The sequence below is a fragment of the Sus scrofa genome, chromosome 12, assembly GCF_054392235.1.
Source record: "Sus scrofa isolate SSC_HxYL_T2T_F1_AM1 chromosome 12, Sscrofa_HxYL_maternal_Yorkshire_Landrace_v2.0, whole genome shotgun sequence".
In the NCBI taxonomy this organism is placed as follows: Eukaryota; Metazoa; Chordata; class Mammalia; order Artiodactyla; family Suidae; genus Sus; species Sus scrofa.
In genome coordinates, this window is record NC_139394.1 from 47,925,292 (window position 1) to 47,945,799 (window position 20,508).

General features: G+C 37.5%; 1 protein-coding gene across 26 annotated transcripts in view; it reads right to left on the reverse strand.

Annotated features, from left to right (window-relative positions):
• Positions 1–20,508, reverse strand: part of NF1 (neurofibromin 1) — a 267,698-nt gene that overhangs the window by 86,593 nt on the left and 160,597 nt on the right. For 2 of the 26 annotated variants that reach the window (XM_084985262.1, XM_084985261.1), the window contains one exon: positions 8,845–9,117. The exons of 22 other annotated variants lie outside the window; for them this stretch is intronic. In XM_084985262.1, the coding sequence (XP_084841388.1) occupies positions 8,925–9,117 (193 nt within the window). In that variant the 3' untranslated portion in view covers positions 8,845–8,924. Of the gene's footprint in view, positions 1–8,844; positions 9,118–15,213; positions 20,353–20,508 lie in introns of those variants that run through there. 2 more of the 26 variants (XR_014821450.1, XR_014821449.1) reach the window with 1 other exon arrangement.

The window sequence follows — 20,508 nt, forward strand, 5'->3', positions numbered from 1 at the left end:
AAAATTACTTTTAAGCTTCAGTGAAGCAATTCCTCTCATAGTACAGTGGCTTAGTACAGTGGCTCTTGAACATTTTTATGCCCTGGTAAACCTAACTGGCTAACTCTATGAGGGAATTACACCATGAAGAAAAGGAGTCATCTGAAATAGTTCCCTAAATGATCCTAAAATGAGCAAGCTGTTCCCACTCTCTCCCAGTCACTGTCGAATATCTTCACCGTCAATGATAGAGGTTAATTGCTTAGATATTTCCTACTCTACCATACACTTGCATTTTGTTTTAAAACACACACACACACACCCCCACACACACCCACACACACACACACCCCCACACATACTGAATTTCAGTCTTTAACTCTGAGAGTACCAAAAATTCAATGTCTTAGAAATTCTATGAGAGAAAGTGACAAAAAAGTGAAGTATGTATTACAGCATTAGCAGCACCTATGAATCATGGCAATCTTACTGAGATGTCTGCAAAATGCAGAGAAAAAACAGTAAAATTACAAGTATAACACATGTCAACTACACAGACTCTTAAGTCCTTAGCAAGAAGTATTATTTAGCCTTGTAGTAATTAGATACTTCCTCCTAAGGAAATTGTATTCTTATAGTTATTTAATAGAGAAGGGGTCATTATTTGCCACTAAGACAAGAACTGTGTTACTGGGTTCCATAAACATTTCAAAACGCATTAGTCATCAGCAGCTATCTCTCAAGCTCCTAAGTTATCTATCTATGTATCCATACCTAAGGTCTGATTTTATTTTACAAGAAACTTTTGTTTTACCAGTCAAGAGAATTCAAACATGAGCACAAACACAAAAGTAAACGCAGTAAGGGATAAAGTAGTGGTATGCGCACTGGTGTCAAATGTTCTAAGCCTAAATCCTATCTCCACCACTTTCAGCTGTTCAACCCTGGACAAGTTACCACTGCCTCAAGTCATGGTTTCTTCACCTACAAAATGGACCAGCAGAGCTTATTCACTGCGGGTCCCCCGCCCCAAGGCACAAAGAGCATAATTCACATAGAGTCTTACACATTCTATGTGCAGTAATATTGCTGTTTTTGTTGCTAGAATTATTATATACATTATGTCCAAGGCCAGTGCTTTGAGAAATTCCCATATGTAAACATCCAAGCTCTATACCCTAAGAGCAAGAGAATGAAAAGATGTATTTACTTCAGTCCCTGCTCCTCTACCCTCCAGGATTCAGGCTCAGATGCTAGTGAGATATGGACTCAGAAGAAAGAGAAACATTCACTTATCACAGCAGAAGGAGAAAATGTCTCCACAGCTCACTTAAAAGATCACAAATACGTGCTATTCGATAATCTTTCCTAACAATGCTCTAAAGCAAGAGCAAATTCCCTTAACTGACACCAAAACTGGTGGACAAAAGTCAATCTAAAATCTTTTATAAGATTATTCTGTATGAGATACATTTTCAGAACTAGATAAAGAATGATACCATGTACTGCACATGTCAGGCTTAAAAGTGAAAAACTATGTTTCTACTAAAATCAGAATCACAACAATGATGCCCATTATCATCAATTTTTTTAACATTATTAGGGAAATTCCAGACCAAAACCCAAAAGTTATAGATAAAATTATAGGAAAATAACAAACAAAATGGTTATTTTTAACAGGTGAAATAATTATCTATCCAAAGGATCTTCAGGAATGTCTTTAGAATGACTTTATTTTTTTATATTTTGTCTTTTTTGTCCTTTTGGGGTGGCACCTGTGGCATATGGAGGTTCCCAGGTTAGGGGTTTACTTGGAGCTGAGGCTGCCGGTCTACACCACAGCCATGGCAACGCCAGATCCGAGCAGCATCTGCGACCTACACCACAGCTCACAACAACGCCAGATCCTTAACCCACTGAGCAGGGCCAGGGATTGAACCCACAACCTCATGGTTCTTAATTGGATTCATTTCCACTGTGCCACGACGGGAACTCCCTTTAGAACAACTTTAAATCAATAAATAACAACAAAATAAATACGCAAACATTAATGGTTTTTTCAGTGCTGGCAACGAATAATCAGCAAATCACAGGAAAAGGGTACCATTCATGACAGCAACAACAAATCAAAACATATCATGCCAAGAAATAACATTCACACAAAATGCGTAGGACTAAGTGGGGAAAAGTTAAAAAAAAAAACTGATGAGAGGTATAAAAGGAGACTTGATAGAGACAATAAACAAAGGTCTCTCTATTCATTTATTCAATAAATATTTATTCAGCACCTGGAATGTACCAGGCGCAAAGGCTAATAGGCACCAGAGACACACTTTGATTGATAATGTAAAGACATAATTCCTGATAATTTATGGATTAAGCTAACTCTGACAAACATTCCAATGAGATTCTTTTTGGACCATGACAAAATACTTACATGGCAAGAAAAGAAAAAGGCAGAAATCATAGCGTTATCTTAGCCTTTCTTTATCAGATATAATAATTAAGATAGACTGGTAGTGGCATAAAAATAGATAAGCACAATATAGAAATGACAGCACAATTAAAGAACAGAATACATAGAATTCTCTGTGCATTCATCTTCCCATGGGGTTGCTGTGAGGAAATAATGAGTTAATACATGTTAAGAGCTTAGAACGGTGTCTACCATGTGGTACATTTTCAAACACTGTTAACTTTAGAAAGGAAAAGAATCAAAAATCCAAGGGGAAGGGAGAGATTCAAAAACAATGCTGGGAAAATTTGAAAATAGTCCAATTTAACACTCACTTCATGTGATACACCTACACAGTGAATTAAAAAAGATATAAAAAAAGAAGCTTTGGGAGTTTTCTTGTGGTGCAGTGGGTTAAGGATCTGGCCGCTATCAATGCAGTGGCTTGGTTCGCTGCTATACTGCAGGTTCAATCCCTGGCCTGGGAATTTCTGCATGGCCATGATTGTGGCAAAAAAAGGTTAAAAAAAAAGTCTTAAAATGAGCAGAAGAACTAAAAAATATTTATAAATCTCTGGGTGGAAGGCTTTTTCTTTTCTTAGAAAAATTTTTAAAAATCATGAAGAAATCATCGATAGATTTATCTATATAAACCATAAATTTCTTTATACTGTAAACAATGAGCCTGATAAAAATACTAAAGAGAAAAAAACCATAAAGGAGACTGTTAATCAAACACACATAAAATTAAGAAAAATACTTAAGACTTCCCAATGGGTAAGTAGGCAAAAGACACAAACAGAATGTATAAAAATAGCAAGTATGGGGATTGATAAGCATATGGGAATATGGCAAACCACACAATAACCAAGAAATAAAAATACAATGTGATACCATGCTTACTACTAAATCAGCAAGCATTTATTAATTTTTGTCTTTTTAGGGCTGTACCTGTGGCATATGGAAGTCCCCAGGCTAGGGGCTGAATTGGAGCTGCTGGCCTACAGCTCACGGCAATGCTGGATCCTTAACCCACTGAGCGAGGCCAGGGATCGAACCTGTGTCCTCATGGATACCAGTCAGGTTCGTTACCGCTGAGCCACGACAGGACCTCCCAGTAAGCAATTTTAAAAAAGGTAATAATAATCAATGCTGGGGAAGACATAGTGAAACAGCCATATTCACATACAACTCTTTTGGACAGCAATCTGCAACTGTGATGAGAAAATTGCCATTTTGAGTTACTAAGCATTTCATAGAATGACAACCCTGCACACAATTCTCACAAGTTCCCATTTTGCTTTTCCCGGGGCACCTTTGAAAATAACTACTTAGAGCTGAGCCTGCAAAAAGTTAGTGACTCTCATGCCATCCACCTTGTAAGTAAAATGTGCTTGCTACTCTGTGCTCTTTCTTCTGTTTGCTCTTGACTTGGCAGAGGACTGCTCTTCCTCCAGCTCAATGTGCATGCCCCATCCCATGTTTTGGGGATCTCTAAGTAATAAATCTTGTGACTTTACTTCCTCTGTGTGAGTGTACTGAAACTGAGTCTTCAATCAAAATAAGGCCAGGGGTTTCCACTTCCCTCGGAAGTTGTGGGAGCTACGTGCCAAACCTGTGTGCCTCTTTCAACAAGTCGTAATCTCATTTTTTTAATTTAACACACCATTTATAGCAAGGGGTGGGTGGGAACAATGTAGCAATGATCAAAAACCTAAAATAGTTTCCTTTAATGCAGTAAATGCTAGGTAAATACTAGCATTCTTCTAACAGCAAGACAAATGGAATGCTAAATATCTACTAAATGATGACCCACTGGCCAGAATATCATGTGTCCAATACAAATTTATGTAGAGTTTTCTAAGTTTGAAGTGTGGAAAATGCAAGTACTAGAAAGATAAGAAAAATTACAGGATGTATAAACATCTATGTTATAGAACTATGTATAAAAATAACAAAAGATAAATATACCTAAAGGCTAATATGTATACCAAATATGTTTTATTACCTGCTTTGTCTCTGAAAAATGCAAAAAATCTAAGAAAAGAACTAAAGAACTATCCATGGGCTCTAGGTTGAGCACAAAAAAAAAAAAAAAAAAAAAAAAGAAAGATAATATAAAATGAACTGTGAATAGGTAGGAGAGGTCGAGACAGTAGAGGTACAGCTCAGAGACAGAGAAGCACTATCAGATTTCTTTGAGGCACATACATTCTGTATCAGCTTACATTAACACTCTGTGTTTAATTGCTGTTAGGACTGTTCCCCAACAAATATAATCAGACAAGCTCTTTTCTCTCCTAAAAACAAAAGGACCAAAAATAAAAAATCATAAACCGTTCCATTTCTCATGTCTTGGAATAAAACCCAAACTCCCAATATGATCAAGCCCTTGCTTCCCTTTATCACCTTAAAGTTTTCCAGCTCCCTCACACTGTACAGTTCAAACAAAAAATCTTTCTGACCCTGTCATTCCCCAAGCTCTCTCTTGCCAAAAGGCTCTCTGATTCTGCATGTACTCACTAGCACACTCCTTTCCCTCTTCTTCCCCTGGAGAACCCTTATTCATCCTTTTAATTTCAGTTTAGATATCACCTCCTGCTAAGAGGTTTTTTTTTTTTTTTTTTCTTTTTGCCATCTTGATCTGAATTTATTAAATAATAGAATGAATTAATACAGAACAAAGTTGTAACAATAACCTACTTAACACAGATCAAGTCAAATGTCCAAGTGTTATTCTAGAGCCTAAGTTTCTTCTAGCAGGTCAAAGTCATACTTTATAGTCTGGAGAAAAGAGAGAGTAAAGAAAAGTTGTGAATGAAGGAGAATTTGGCTAGCTTGCTACCTGTCATGTAAGGAATTTGTTCTGGGCAGTGGAAAGTTACCTTTGGAACAATGACAGAGAAAGGTAAATTCTGATACCTGTGAATAATTTAGTACAAGTGGATTGTTCAAGGGAAATCAAGGAAATAGGAAAAAAAATGCCACCTCAACGTGTTAATAATGTGTTAAGCAGATTAGTTTGCTTCACACTTAAAAAACTGTGATATTAAGTGAGCTTTTTAAAAAGCTCATCTTTTAAGAAATATCATTTTGGTGCAATAGCCCTAACTCTGTTAAACATGTTCAGGAGCCGGCTGAGACATAGGCTAAATACACCTATTTATCTTTTCTATAAACTGTGGCCCAACATTCTGAATTTGTTAGAAGATATCGATGAGATCGAAGAACACCAATTAAACACAAACATACACAAACACACAATACAAACAGCACAAATGTATGATTCCTTTCTGATCAAAACAATTCTAAGACTACTTAAAGCACCTTGTGGTTTAAGAGAAGGAGTGTGAGATAAGACTTTGTTGCCAACAGCCTGTGTAATCTTGGGCAAAGCATTAAATGTGTCCTATGGTAAAAACCTAGTTAAGAACATGTGTTTCATATGGATATTTTAAAGAATAGATTAAATTGTTTATATTAAAGCACTTTAGAGGTTCTACATAAACATTCTAAATATTAGTGCTACGCCCTGCATAAGAGATTCTTGGTAATTAAAAAGATCAGAAATGGAAATGACTGAACATTATTAGGTGGTGCATAATACCACGGTATCTGTCTTCCTTAGTTAACACTTCAGATAACTAACTTAAAAGGTTTGTATTTATTTATTCCATGGAAAATATGACTTCTCAGTAAAAAAAAAAAAATGATATCTGAATATTTTAAATGGGTATCTCAAGGCCAAGTATCAAGTGAATTTGATGAAACAGTCAATATCAGGAAATGTAGTTTACTTCGTGCTACTTTGTTGCCCATAGTCACAGTTCAAAGTGAACGCTTCTGGAAGGCTGAGGGAGTTCAAATGCTTTCAAATGCTTGCCTCGGAAAATAAACTAAGATTTAAAGGCTTTTCATCGAGAAAGAAAGAAACAAAACATCTCTAAAGGAAAACAAGGAGGCCATACACCACAATAACCACTGGGAAGGCCGCTGCTCGCCAACCAAAGCCTCAGTGACCACTACTGCATCTGAGACATTGTATGGTGTGAGAGTAACTGGCACACAGCCACATCCACTTACCAGTTCTATTACTTAGACATCAGATACTCAGCTGTATTTCCTCATACCAATTACAAATAGTTAAAGAAAGCTAATAAAGGTTTAAAAATAATTTCATCTATGTACAGGCTCTTGTATTTCCTCATGGTATGACTATCTATAATGATTACATGAAATCTTCCTTGTTAATCAAAGTTTACTTTGATGGAGTGCTATGAGTGTCTTGCCCTGACACAAATTTTTTTTAATAAAAGCTGCGGGACATTAAATACACACTTGGAGACACACTGTAAAGGCTAAAGTCTCTTTAAAACATAGTAAAATTAAAGGATGAAGGAGTCATCTGAAACAAGTAAAATGTCTTCATATTTTAACTATGAGTTGATTATAAACTGATTTTAATTTTAAATATAAATGTCTCATATCTAAATTTCTTTATATTTCTCTTCAAATCAGCCAAGTTTGAGTCATTGAACTCTTATTCCAATGAGGCTGTCATTAGTGAAAATACCTTTGGGGCCTCTCTCAAATTTTACTAAGAGCCAGTTTAAAAGTCACATAAGAAAAAACTTATTTTAAACAACAACAAAAAAATAGTATTACTAAATGACATTTTGCCCTTTCAAAAAATTTCAACGGATTTTTCTACGACATTTAAAAAGAACATGCTTCAGGAGTTCCTGTTGTGGCGCAGTGGTTAACGAATCCGACTAGGAACCATGAGGTTGCGGGTTCGATCCCTGGCCTTGCTCAGTGGGTCAAGGTTCCGGCGTTGCCGTGAGCTGTGGTGTAGGTCGCAGACGCGGCTCGGATCCTGCGTTGCTGTGGCTCTGGTGTAGGCTGGCAGCTACAGCTCTGATTAGACCCCTAGCCTGGGAACCTCCATATGCCGCAGGAACGGCCCAAGAAATGGCAAAAGAAGACAAAAAAAAAAAATATAATAAATAAATAAATAAATAAATAAAAAGAACATGCTTCAGACTCTGACTGCACTTCCAAAAATGTACTTCCCTAAAAATGTGTGCTCAAAGGTGGCAGCGACTCTCCTGAATGGAACAATACTCACTTGGTTGAACTTATTCTTAAATGCTTGTTTTAGAATTTTTCCATGTTGTTTTATAATATCGAACTGCATAAGCGTATCTCAGGATTAATTCCTTTCAACGATTATATACTTATGCTCAAAGAGGTGAACCACAGTTGATTCAAAATACAACCATGGGAGTTCCCTATGTGGAGCAGCAGAAACGAATCCAACTAGGAACCATGAGGTTGGGGGTTTGATCCCTGGTCTTGCTCAGTGGGTTAAGGATCTGGCGTTGCCATGAGCTGTGGCGGAGGTCGCAAATGCGGTTCGGATCTAGCATTGCTGTGGCTCTGGCGTAGGCCGGCAGCAACAGCTTCGATTAGACCCCCAGCCTGGGAACCTCCATATGCCTTGGGTGCGGCCCTATAAAGAAAAAAGACCAAACCAAACCAAACCAAACCAAAAAAAAAAAAAAAAAAAACCAAATACAACTGTGTTTTCATAGCAAGAGATGCACCGCAGACACTGCTTCTTTTTAAAGTACATGTCAAGTCATGACCACCAGGATATTCACTTTCTATCGATCACCAAATCATCTTTTTTGGGGGGTCTTTTGTCTTTTTAGGGCCACACCCGTGGCATACAGAGGTTCCCAGGCTAGGGGTCTAATTGGAGCTGTAGCCACCAGCCTCCGCCAGAGCCAGAGCAACACCAGATCCAAGCCGCGTCTGCGACCCACACCACAGCTCACGGCAATGCCAGATCCTTAACTCACTGAGCGAAACCTCATGGTTACTATTCGGGATCATTAACCACTGAGCCATGATGGAAACTCCACTATATCATCTTTGATGAGTAAATCAGAGCCTTGTTTCACTAACACCCATAGACACTATACTTTTATAAACCAAAAATCACAGAAAACAAAGCTAGTCAAACCAAAAAAAAAGAAACTTGAAAAAAAAATCACTCAAGAAATCTTTGGCTCAATTCAGGACTCCAACACTAATCACTTTTTAAATAATATTTATTAAATTTATATAATAAATAAATAATAAATAATATTTATTAAATATTAATATTTAATAATATTAAATCAGGTCTTTTCCCTTTAAACTACAGTTATGTGTGTCCATAATTAAAGCTGGTGATTAATTTTAAAACTATCACTGAATGATTACATATATATAATAATTAAAATCTAAGTTTATTAAGTGTTCTATAAAATACCACATACTCTCCTAGAGTCTCTGTGTGTCCAATGAGGAAATCTAAGACCTAGGAGCTGTAAGTCTAACAGATGAATAGGAGAATTATATTCTATCAATTCCATGTTTATTGCAGCATTATTTAAAATAGCTAAGATGTGGAATTCCATAAGATGGCTCAGTGGTAACGAACTCAACTAGGATCCATGAGGATGCAGGTTTGATCCCCGGCCTCACTCAGTGGGTTAAGGATCCAGCGTTGCCACGAGCTGTGATGTAGGTTGCAGACGAGGCTTGGATCTGGTGTTGCTGTGTGGTGTAGGCTGGCAGCTACAGTTCCCATTAGACCCCTAGCCTGGGAACTTTCATAGGCTGCGGGTGCGGCCCTAAAAAGCAAAATAAATAAATAAATAAATAAATAAATAAAACAGCCAGGATGTGAAAACAACCTAAGTGTCCATCAATGGACAAACGGATAAAGAAAATGTGGCGCTTACACACACACACAATGGTTGCTAAGGGACTAAAGGGGTTGGGGGGGATGGGGAATGACTGCTAATGAGTAGGGCGTTTCTTTTTGGGCAAATGAAATGTTTAAATTAGATAGTGGTGATGACTGCCCAAGTGAATGAACATACTGAAACACAATAAATTGTACACTTTCAAAAGGGTAAATTTTATGTGAGTTATATCTCAACAAAGCTGTTATTTTTACTTTTTTAAACCTGCTTAGAGGAGTGAGAATCAGGTTTTTGAGATGAGTCTTGAATCAAAAGCAGGAGTCTGCCCTATGTTAAAAGCATCCAAAGCTGATGGTAAGCCTAAGCAAAATCACAGAGGCATGCCAGCATGCCAGAGCATGGTAGAGTAGGGCAATGGTGAGATGGTCAATATTGCTGAAGCAAAGGTGAGACATACAAAGTCTAAAGCATCTTTCTACAGATGTTACTACACACTGTGATGAGTAGTTTTCTATTCTTAAACTTAGATGACTAACTGATAAAAAAATAGCTTTAAAGACTTTTCCAATTAACACAGTGGAAGTATGTAAGGCATTCGGAGCTTTCTGGACAATTTTTGTGGCTTTGCTCCTAGAGTCTTCTTGACAACTGTCCTTAAAGATACCCTCAACAATGTATCATGAACACACTTTCCTGAGCACAGACCAGAAGGTACATAAGGCTTACTTGGAACAACATTAAAGATGATAGCATTTTGAGAGATCCAGAATAAGACCAGCATCTCTAGCCTCTTACCAAAATGACATTTAATCTTCTGCTTTAATTCAACAATCTTGCAACTATTGTGAATAGTATAAAACATTATGAAAAGACTTGTATGAGATGTTAGAACAAAGATTTATCTTATAAGCCAGTGGTTTTTTGAAGCATGCTACTTACATGATGGCGTGTATATGAAATAGTTGTTTAATAATTGTGTATTTCTTTTTTACCACTATCTTTCATTTACTGGTTTTCTAGTTACGGCCGTCAATACTGAATATCTGTTTATGGTAAATATAAGTTTCTCTTAAGAAAAAAGTCAGTAGGAGTTCCCGTCGTGGCGCAGTGGTTAACGAATCCGACTAGGAACCATGAGGTTGCGGGTTCGGTCCTTGCCCTTGCTCAGTGGGTTAACGATCCGGCGTTGCCGTGAGCTGTGGTGTAGGTTGCAGACGCAGCTCGGATCCTGCGTTGCTGTGGCTCTGGCATAGGCCGGTGGCTATGGCTCCGATTTGACCCCTAGCCTGGGAAACCTCCACATGCCGCAAGGGCAGCCCAAGAAATAGCAAAAAGACAAAAAAAAAAAAAAAAAAAAAAAAAAAAGAAAGAAGTCAGTAAAAATATTTAAGAAATAATATTACAGATCGTAACGAAGAAATGCAAAAACCCAAAAGGTGTTATATGAATGGAGTTCCTATTGCGGCTCAAGGTGGATGGAGATACCATTATCCAAGAGAATCACACAGAAAGGAGATTCTCTTTCTTAAATTAAATCACCGTTTTCATTGATAATGATAAACAAGAATGACAAGCCATTTAGACGATGGGATTTCAGTATTTTACTACTAGGAAGACAAACGTTCAAAACTGGATATTTCCCCTCAGAACATGCATTTTTCAACTAAGGAGAAATGTGTTCTTTTTTCTATATTAGATTTCTACAATGAAGAGGCTAAAATTTTACTGTAGAAGTGCTTATGTACAATTCTAAAAGGTACTCATATTTAAATCTAACATAACAATAGCCTGTTTTGCACATTTGCATATCCACCTTCTCAGGAAGCTTCCAAATCAATTTTTGAAAAGTAATTGTCCACACTGAGAAGCCACTTGCTACTAAATACCATTTAAAAAGAAAGAGAGAAGGAAGGAGGGAGGGAAGGAGGGAGAGAGGGAAGGAGGGAGGGAGGAAGGAAGGGAGGAAGGAAAAGCCCCAAATGGAGTCACTTGTGCTAAAACCAAAACTTGGTATCTAATCTAACTGCAATTACAACCTTTTCCATGAATGCAATCATAACCAGTCAGTATGGAATTTTCTGGGGTAATCACCAATGGGGTAATCACCTTTATCCCCAAAATGAAGATGAGATAATCTGCCACTCAGACCCCTTTTATCCCTCATGGTACCCTAAAATAATCTTTCTTGTTATGGCTTCCTGTGTTACCTTTAAACACCTTTCCCTGTCCAGAATCCTTTGGAGCTCCTTTCTACTTGTTAGGATGCTGTCCAACTCATGAATTGTTTAACAAGACCAATTAGATCTTTATAATTTACTTGGTTGAATTTTTGTTATTTATCACAGCTAAAGGATGTGGATATATATTATGACCCATATCATACAAATAAAAAATCATCTCAAAAGAGCAGCCAGAAAGTAGAGATGGGACTTAAACTCAGGCTTGTGAGTTGCAAATTCATGCTTATGATGCTAGGAAAACTGTTAATGACCAAATGTCTCTTATTATTTTAGACATCATGAATGCTATCAGTCCACAGGCATGAAGAAACAAAGAGGAGATATTTCAATAAATTCCAATGTTGTACCCTAATCTGTACCAAGTACTCACTATCCCAGCAGGTAGAGGGAATACAAAGACTAAGAGGCATTGCCTGATCACAAATCAGAACATGGTAGAAGAAAGATTTAGGAAACAGACTCTGATAAGTGCTCTAGAATATGAAGTCCTAAAATGACAGATGCTGAAATGCAGAATTAAGAAAGGCTCACATAAAATGTGCTGCCATCAGTCAGATCTTGATGGAAGAATGGAATTTTGAATGAGGAGAAGAAATATCTTGGGCAGATGGGGAGGCTGCACAATGATCAAGAAGTGGAAGGCATTTAAAGGCCTAAGTAATGGCAAGTGATTTTTTTTTTTTTTTTTTTTGGTGGGGGGGAGAGCATTTAAATGCTGGAGAGTTCAGAATTTTAAATTTTACTTAATCATCATCAAGAGGCCTGGGCAGCTTAAGATCAATAAGGAAATAAGAAATTCAACATTGGTGAGCCAACTGGCTAGGCAATGATGCAGTTAACTGAGAAATGGATTGAGAAAAATGTATCTGGATAAAAGAATAGGAAGGGAAAAATGTTGAATTTAAAATTTTAAATATGTTGAGATTGAAGTGTTTGATGCATCAATAAAAATTTGTCTGTGCATTATCTTAGTACTCTGATTCATAATATCTACTCTGGTTGCTAAGAGGCTTTTTTTATGTTTACTTCTTAGGTCAGATCACACTAAGCTCCAGTTAAGTAATGTTCAATATTGTAAGTACCATATAAATAAGATTTAGCAAGCACTGGTTCTATAAATTTAGGAGGAAGGAAAACCCACACAAAATAAAACAAGTCAGAAAACATGTACTGACTTGTACTTCTGCCATTTATGTAGCAACTTCCTTGTATGTCAACACAACTGTTCACAGCCCTGCAATTCTTAAAGAAGGCTGACTAATGTGATGAAAACATTAGCACAATAGAAACTAACTTCCCTGTATGCCATTTACCAAGGAAAAGGAGTGATCAAAAGATGAAATTTAAAGAATTTATTTAATGTACTTCAAAGTGGGTGGTTCAATGTACTAAAAAAACTTTGTCAACTCAATATGAAAAGTATCACTTTCACATATAATTCTTAATTAGTTTTATATTAATAAAGCTTAACTCCCTTTCTAATAGAATAATTACTCTTTCGTTATATACTAGAAATTAAATTCCTGGAATGCTATATTCCTGAATTATTTTTATATTTTTGTTGTGCTGCGTTGTAAGTATCTAGACATAGCTCTCAGTGCTACATAGTAGAATCTCATTGTAAATCCATTCCAAGAGCAATAGTTTGCATCCACTGACCCCAAGCTCCCAATCCCTCCTACTCCCTCCCCCTCCCCCTGGGCAACCACAAGTCTATTCTCCAAGTCTGTGATTTTCTTTTCTGTGGAAAGGTTCATTTGTGCTGTATATCAGATACCAGATATGAGTGATATCATATGGTATTTGTCTTTTTCTGACTTATTTCACTCAGTATGAGTCTCTAGTTCCATCCATGTTGCTGCAAATGGCATTATTTTATTCTTTTTTATGGCTGAGTAGTATTCCATTGTGTATATATACCACATCTTCCTAATCCAATCATATGTCGATGGACATTTGGGTTGTTTCCAGCGTTTGGCTATTGCTGAATAGAGCTGCCATGAACATGCAGGTGTATGTGTCTTTTTTAAGGAAAGTTTTGTCCAGATATACGCCCAAGAGTGGGATTGCTGGGTCATATGGTACTTCTATGTATAGATTTCTAAGATACCTCCGTACTGTTCTCCATAGTGGCTGTACCAGCTTACATTCCCACCAACAGTGCAGGAGGGTTCCCTTTTCTCCACATCCCCTCCAGCACTTGTTATTTGTGGACTTATTAAAGAGGGCCATTCTGAATAGTGTGAGATGGTATCTCATGGTAGTTTTGATTTGCATTTCTATAATAATCAGTGCTGTTGAGCATTTTTTCATGTGCTTCTTGGACATCTGTATATCTTCCTTGGAGAAATGTCTATTCAGGTCCTTTGTCCATTTTTCCATTGGGTTGTTGGCTTTTTTGCTGTTGAGTTGTATAAGTTGCTTGTATATTCTAGAGATTAAGCCCATAGAACTTTTTTTTTTTTGTCTTTTGTCTTTTTAGGGATGCACCCGTGACATATGGAAGTTTCTAGGCTAGGGGTCTAATTGGAGCTGTAGCTGCCGGCCTACGCCACAGCCACATCAATGCCAGATCCGAGCAGCATCTGCAACCTACACCACAGCTCACAGAAATGCCTGATCCTTAACCACTGAGCGAGGCCAGGGATTAAACCCGCAACCTTATGGTTCCTAGTCAGATTTGTTTCCACATGCCATGATGGGAACTCCCTGAATTATTTTTAAAACTTCAAAATAATCATGGTCAAACACTACCTTGTAAACATACACACAAGAAGCTTTTAAGAAAAAGACAGATTTCTATTTCTAATAGATATATTTTTCTCACCTGATTTTAAGTCATAATAATCACAATAGGCAAATTCCTCTCCAGTTAAAAGTCAATCCAGTGAAGGCTAATATATACATTGATAAGAGGAATCACAAAGTGGTATTCATAGGGTTCCTTAAATAAGTGACTGGATTATAGAAATACTTCATTTGAATTTCTTGATCTCTGCCATAGTCCATCTGTTTGCACCAATTTGGAAAGCATTCAACAGGTTATTTCCAAAGAGCAAACAGGAGGTCAAGTTTATAACACGTGACTTACTAAGTTTATTTAAACAGCACATAGTGAATAAGAAATTAGATTCCCCATAGGACACTGGAGAAAACCTCAAGTCTTAAAGAAAAAACATCAAAAGGTAATATTAATTTAAAATTTTCTCAATTATATATTAGAACCAAATGTAAATGTTAGCATATCAGATTTATAAAATTAAAGTTTGAGCTTTAAGGTAAAAAAAAAGAATAGTTAACGATGCTCAACATGGGCTATCTGCTATATCTCAAATGTGGCAAACCATTAAATTTGAATATAAGATAAAAAAAGTTAGCCTTACTTTAAAAATGGTTTACTAGTCTACACTATGTCTATACTATGCCTTTGCAGTCCCCATCTACTAAAAAACTAAGACTCAGACTCAAGTTCTAGTTCTGGTCCTTCTTAGATGTGCATCCTCAGGCAAGTAATGCCCTTTGTCAGAGTCCATCTATAAAATGGAGTTGGTATTGATCACTTCTGAATTTCCTTTTATCTTAAAAGCTATGAAATTTCTTAAACCAAGGCTGGCCTTTCACCAGAGCTAAGGTTTCCTTCATCACCTCATCCACCATTTTTTTTTTTTCACTTTTTAAAGTTTCATTGAGGAATAGTTGATTTACAATGCTGTGATAAATTCCGCTGCACAACAAAGTGATTCAATTACACATGTACACACATCCATTCTTTTTCAGATTCTTTTTCCATATAAATCATCTCTGAGTACTGGGTAGAGTTTTCCGCGCTATACAGCAGGTCCCCATTGGCCAGTCATTCCATGTACCGCAGTGTGCATATGCCAATTCCAAATCTCCAGTCCATCTCTCCCCGCCATCTGTCCCTTTGGTAACTGTAAGTCTGTTTTCAAAGTCTGTGAGTCTGTTTCTGTTCTGCAAATAAGTTCATTTGTATCCATTTTTTTTAGATTCCACATATAAGTGATATCATATATCTGCCTTTCTCTGCTTGACTTACTTCACTTAGCGTGATAATCTCTAGGTTCATCCATATTTCTTCAAATGGCCTCACCACTTTTTTAAAAATGCTAGTTTTTAGATTTGTCTGTGATCCAAGTGTTAGATTAATCTTCTATCATTATTTCCAAACAGGAAAATAATGTTAAAGCTATTACTACTCAGTCTGTTCCTCCTGTTTGTTGATAATTTTGGGGAAACCTCTAACACAGACAACCACAAATTCTACGACAGCCTCGAGCTGACCAGCCTGATTTCTGAGACAACCCCAAATGTGAATACAGTTCAAAAGCTCCAAAGAACCTCGGATCCCAAGACGACTTCAAATCCTGAGACAACTCTGAAAACAGAAGTAAGCCCAAAGAGAGCCACAACCATGAACACGTAAAGTGGTGGCACCATACTGAATCCAATAGACAACATTCACTTTCTTTCCTATGTAGTATTTTTGCTGTTTTGTGTGCACTCAGGCTGAAGTGGACTTGGACGGTCTGCATGGCTATCTCAGTTCATTATGACAACAAGTACACTAGGAAAACCAAATTTATTTCAATTTACTTCTGAAGAAACTGTCATTATCCTAGCTTAATTTGATTGTTTGCAAATTTTAATTGTATAAGCTTAATTATTACCTTAATATGATGGCTTCCTTCCTTATAAATGCTTAAAAAGGCAAAATACCATGTTTGGCTTTTATGTGTTTGCAAAATTGAACTGAAATTCAGAATTTTACATTAAAGATGTAAGAGAAAATTATGTTGGTGATGTTTAACCAAAGGATGCCTCTGTGAGTGTGTGTGTGAGAGAGAAGGATGGGGACAGGGACTAGGGACTAAGGATGGGGACAGGACTAGGGACTAAGGATGGGGACAGGGACTAGGGATGGGGAAGTGTGTTGTTTTTTATTAAATAGACAAAAGGAGAAACTACAGTGCTCTGCAAAACAATACACCTATCTGTGTCACCATATTCCATGCATATGTAATAGTAATATGTTCTTACAGTAAAAAAATGTTCCAATTCTGCTAACCTTTGAAAGGCAGAATACCCCCAATGACAAAATGATCTTACTTTGAATAAAGCTTTGTCTTTTATTTCAAAGTCATTTGTAAATCTGATGCTTAGAATTCAGAACCCTCACCTACAGAAATGTGTCTCATAATGACTGGTGAGATTTCCATGCTGGTCTACAAAGACTGACTTAACCTAAACCTTGTATACAATTTTAACAGTGATAATAACCATGTTATTAACAGTGCAGTTGTTAAGGTTTGAAACCCAACTCTGATTCGTACTAGTTGAGTAACATGAGTTAAACACATGACCCAGTGAGACTCCCAAACAAACCAGTAATAAACTGAGTACAGATGAAGCAACCTGGGGTGCCTTCGAGATACCCAGACTAGGGTCTACCCTGAGATGCTCATTTGGCAGCCCAGGTAGGGCCATGGGGACATATATGTTTGTTTGTTTGTTTGTTTTAATTTTCCAGGTCATTCTGATAGATGGATTTGCAAATAACTAACACTTTCTCTAAATTTTAGTTTATATAAAGTTAATCACTGGTAATAAAAATACCTCAGCAGGTTATTTTAAGAGTTAAATGAAAAAATATATAATACACACAGTTTGCCTAATGCAGAGAAAGCACTCAGTAAATGTTAGCTATTATCATTATTACTGCAACTACCCAAAAAGCAATTGCCAGGTATGTACCACGACATTCCTAAGAAGAAAACTTTTCAATGTACTTTTAGGTCTTATATTTTTAATTGTCCTTACAAAAATAATATGTGTTCCTAGCAGCAAGTCAAACAATAGAGATATATAACAGCAATACTGTAATTGGCCCTCTTCCTACTCCAACCATTCTCCCCTGAGATGAGCAATGGGAAGCATTTAGTATGTATACTTTCACACACTTCCCAGTCCATACGTATTATACGCATGTGTACAAACACACCCATATTCCTCTGCACCTTGCATGCTAAGTGTTGAGTCATCCTTCTGGATCTTTTTAAAGCTGCATTAGAGGACTGCTGCTACTTTCACCCTCTCAGAATCAATTTTCCTCATTCTGATATCAGAAATCCAACTTCTTTTTGGGAACCCCATCCGTATGCCTACCCCTCTTCGGTTCATGCAGGTCAAGTAGGGCTGGCTTCCCCACTGAGCTCCAGGGATGGGCACATGACACAGGCTTAAACAACTAAGAATTTCCATCCCCCTTGCCATAGCAATTGCCTCAGAATTGGCACATGATTCAGGCCAGTAAGACCAGCACTTTTGCTGTAACTACTGGGAAAGAGGTGTTTTTCCACTGAGCTGTTAAACTGGAAGAATATAAACCATCACTTGTTATAGCTTAGGAAGAGCTGCCTGGAGTAAAATCACCACAAAGAAAGTAGAGTCCAGAGACAGGGAAGACAGATGTCCTCCAGATGACATTGGTCAAATCTCTGCATAGAGTCATACAAGAAGCCACTCCATCTCTTGATCTTCTTAGGTATATGTGCCAATTGATATCCTTTTTGGTTTATACAAGTTCAGATTTTGTTTCTGTCACTTGTAACAAGCAAAACAAACAATACATTGCATATTATTCCATAATACAGATGTATCATTTATTCAACAATTTCCTTATGATACATATGTATATTATTTTCATTTTTTGCCACTATAAACAATGCTACAACAACTGTTCTTATATTTATGGTATTTTAACTATTGTAGGGCAGGAAAAGTATATGAATGGGAATAGCAGGAAAAGATCAGAAACTAAATTAGGTCAAAATTATGGGGCACCTAAGCATGCCTAACTACAGAACCTGGACTTTATATGGGACTCAAAGGTGATATTTAACACAGAGAGAAAGATTAGATCTGTACTGGAAACTGCCTCCAGAAGCAGTTAAGGTGACCTAGAAATAGTTATGTGGGGTTGAGGGAGTAGAAGAATGCTGCATTAGTACAGGTTAAAACTAGTAAGAGAGTCTCAGTCATGGTAGTGGGGGAAAAAATGGACTCAAAGACATTTCCAAGATACTGAAAAGTAACATTAAACCATTAAGATCCAATTAAAAAAATTAAAACACATACCTAAGGATAGCCCATGATAAAGGACTAGCACTAAGAGGTCATTCTGAACCACATGACTGCTGGGCTAGGAGCAAGTACTTGACTTAGGAGCCAGAAAACTATTGGCTGGCCAGCACATAGCATTAAAGGTTTTGCCAAAGAGGTATTTTTTAGTTGAACCACATTTTCCTTCTGGAATTTCAAGTGTGCAATATTGAGGTAATGAAGCTAGCTGTACTGAGGTACCAGCTGGGGCTAAAGCTGGAAAGATATAGAAAGAGGAAAATCCTGAGGCAGAGCTGAATGTGAAGCCAAGAGAGAGAAGCCAGTTCCAGGACTGACAGCCATCTAGGTTCTGTCTACACTTGGGCAGGCTCTGCTCTAATTCATGTTTTCCTTAGGCCTACATTTTTTAGAAAGTAACAATGACTTCTTTGCAATAACAAAGATCTGACTAAAATAATTTAATTGATTTGCCTAGATCACACAACTAAAATCAAGACTTGGTGACTGATAATGAGGAGGGTAAAAGAAAGAGGAAAGAGTTTTAAATGATTAGGGTTTTCAGAATGGGACGGGATGGTGATGCTATTGAGAAACAGAATATAGTGTGAAGAAGTTGTCTTGAATATACACTGAATTAAGTTTTGGACATCTCAAGGCTGAAATGTTTGCAGCCTATCTGTAAGGGGAATGGAACTCACTGCTCAAAAGACAAACTAATACATGGCAGTCTATGCCACAGAAACATAGGAATATCAAAAAGCCAAACCTAAGTGTTCCCTGACAAAGTTGGCTGGGTAGAGACAGCAGTTTACTATTTCCTTCTGCTCTGATATACAGTGGAGGAACTGGTCTCTCTCTCTCTGCTCTGAGCTGTTATGTGCCCATCTGTCCTGGACCTGAGGCTTCACACCTCAGGTGTGAAGGTGACCATGGAGGCCAAGCAAGAAGTGCTCATGGAGGCATAAGTAAGAAAGTAAAACAACTGAAAGTCTGAAATTGGCAGAGTCATATCCAAAAACAAAAATAACAACAAAAGAAAACCTTAAACATACACTGTACAGCATATGAAGAAACAGGTAAAAATTAGTAAAAAAAAAAAAAAATTATAAAAACTTGTCTCAGATTACATGGAAGTAGCAGAGCGAGGAATCCTTAGTACTCTCAAGTCACTGTCTAAGTTTGTTGGAAATCCCACTGATTTAATCCCACCGAGGGTGTCTGCATCAGGCCCATGCTACTTTCCTTTGGCTTTGTGTGTTACAGACCACTGCAGAAAAGGAACACAATGTGATCCTGAAGAAAAAACCCAGCTTTGAGGTTTTCCAGAAATCTTCGCTACTTTGTAAACTAAAAAGAATTTAACACACATCTATTTATCTCTCTCATCAATGTTTCACATTTATTTATTTGTTTGTTTATTTATTTATTTTGCTTTTTAGGGCCACAGGTACGGCATATGGAAGTTCCCAGGCAAGGGGTCAAATCGGAGCTGCAGCTGCTGGCCTACACCACAGCCACAGCAACACCAGATCTGAACTGTGTCTGTGACCTACACCACAACCTGTGGCAAAGCCAGATCCTCAACCCACTGATTGAATCTCATGTTTACTAGTTAGGCTCATTTCCTCTGAGCCACAGTGGCAACTCCTCAATTTTAATTACTTAAACTGGGGAAAGTCATAATACATTAGTGGTATTAAAGGCTGGGATTGAAAAACAAATAAGAGAAAAAGAAAGCAAAAGAAAATTAAAATCATCTTAAGCAATTTAGAAACAGTACCTGGAGTTCCCGTCGTGGCGCAGTGGTTAACGAATCCGACTAGGAACCATGAGGTTGCGGGTTCGATCCCTGCCCTTGCTCAGTGGGTTAACGATCCGGCGTTGCCATGAGCTGTGGTGTAGGTTGCAGACGCGGCTCGGATCCCGAGTTGCTGTG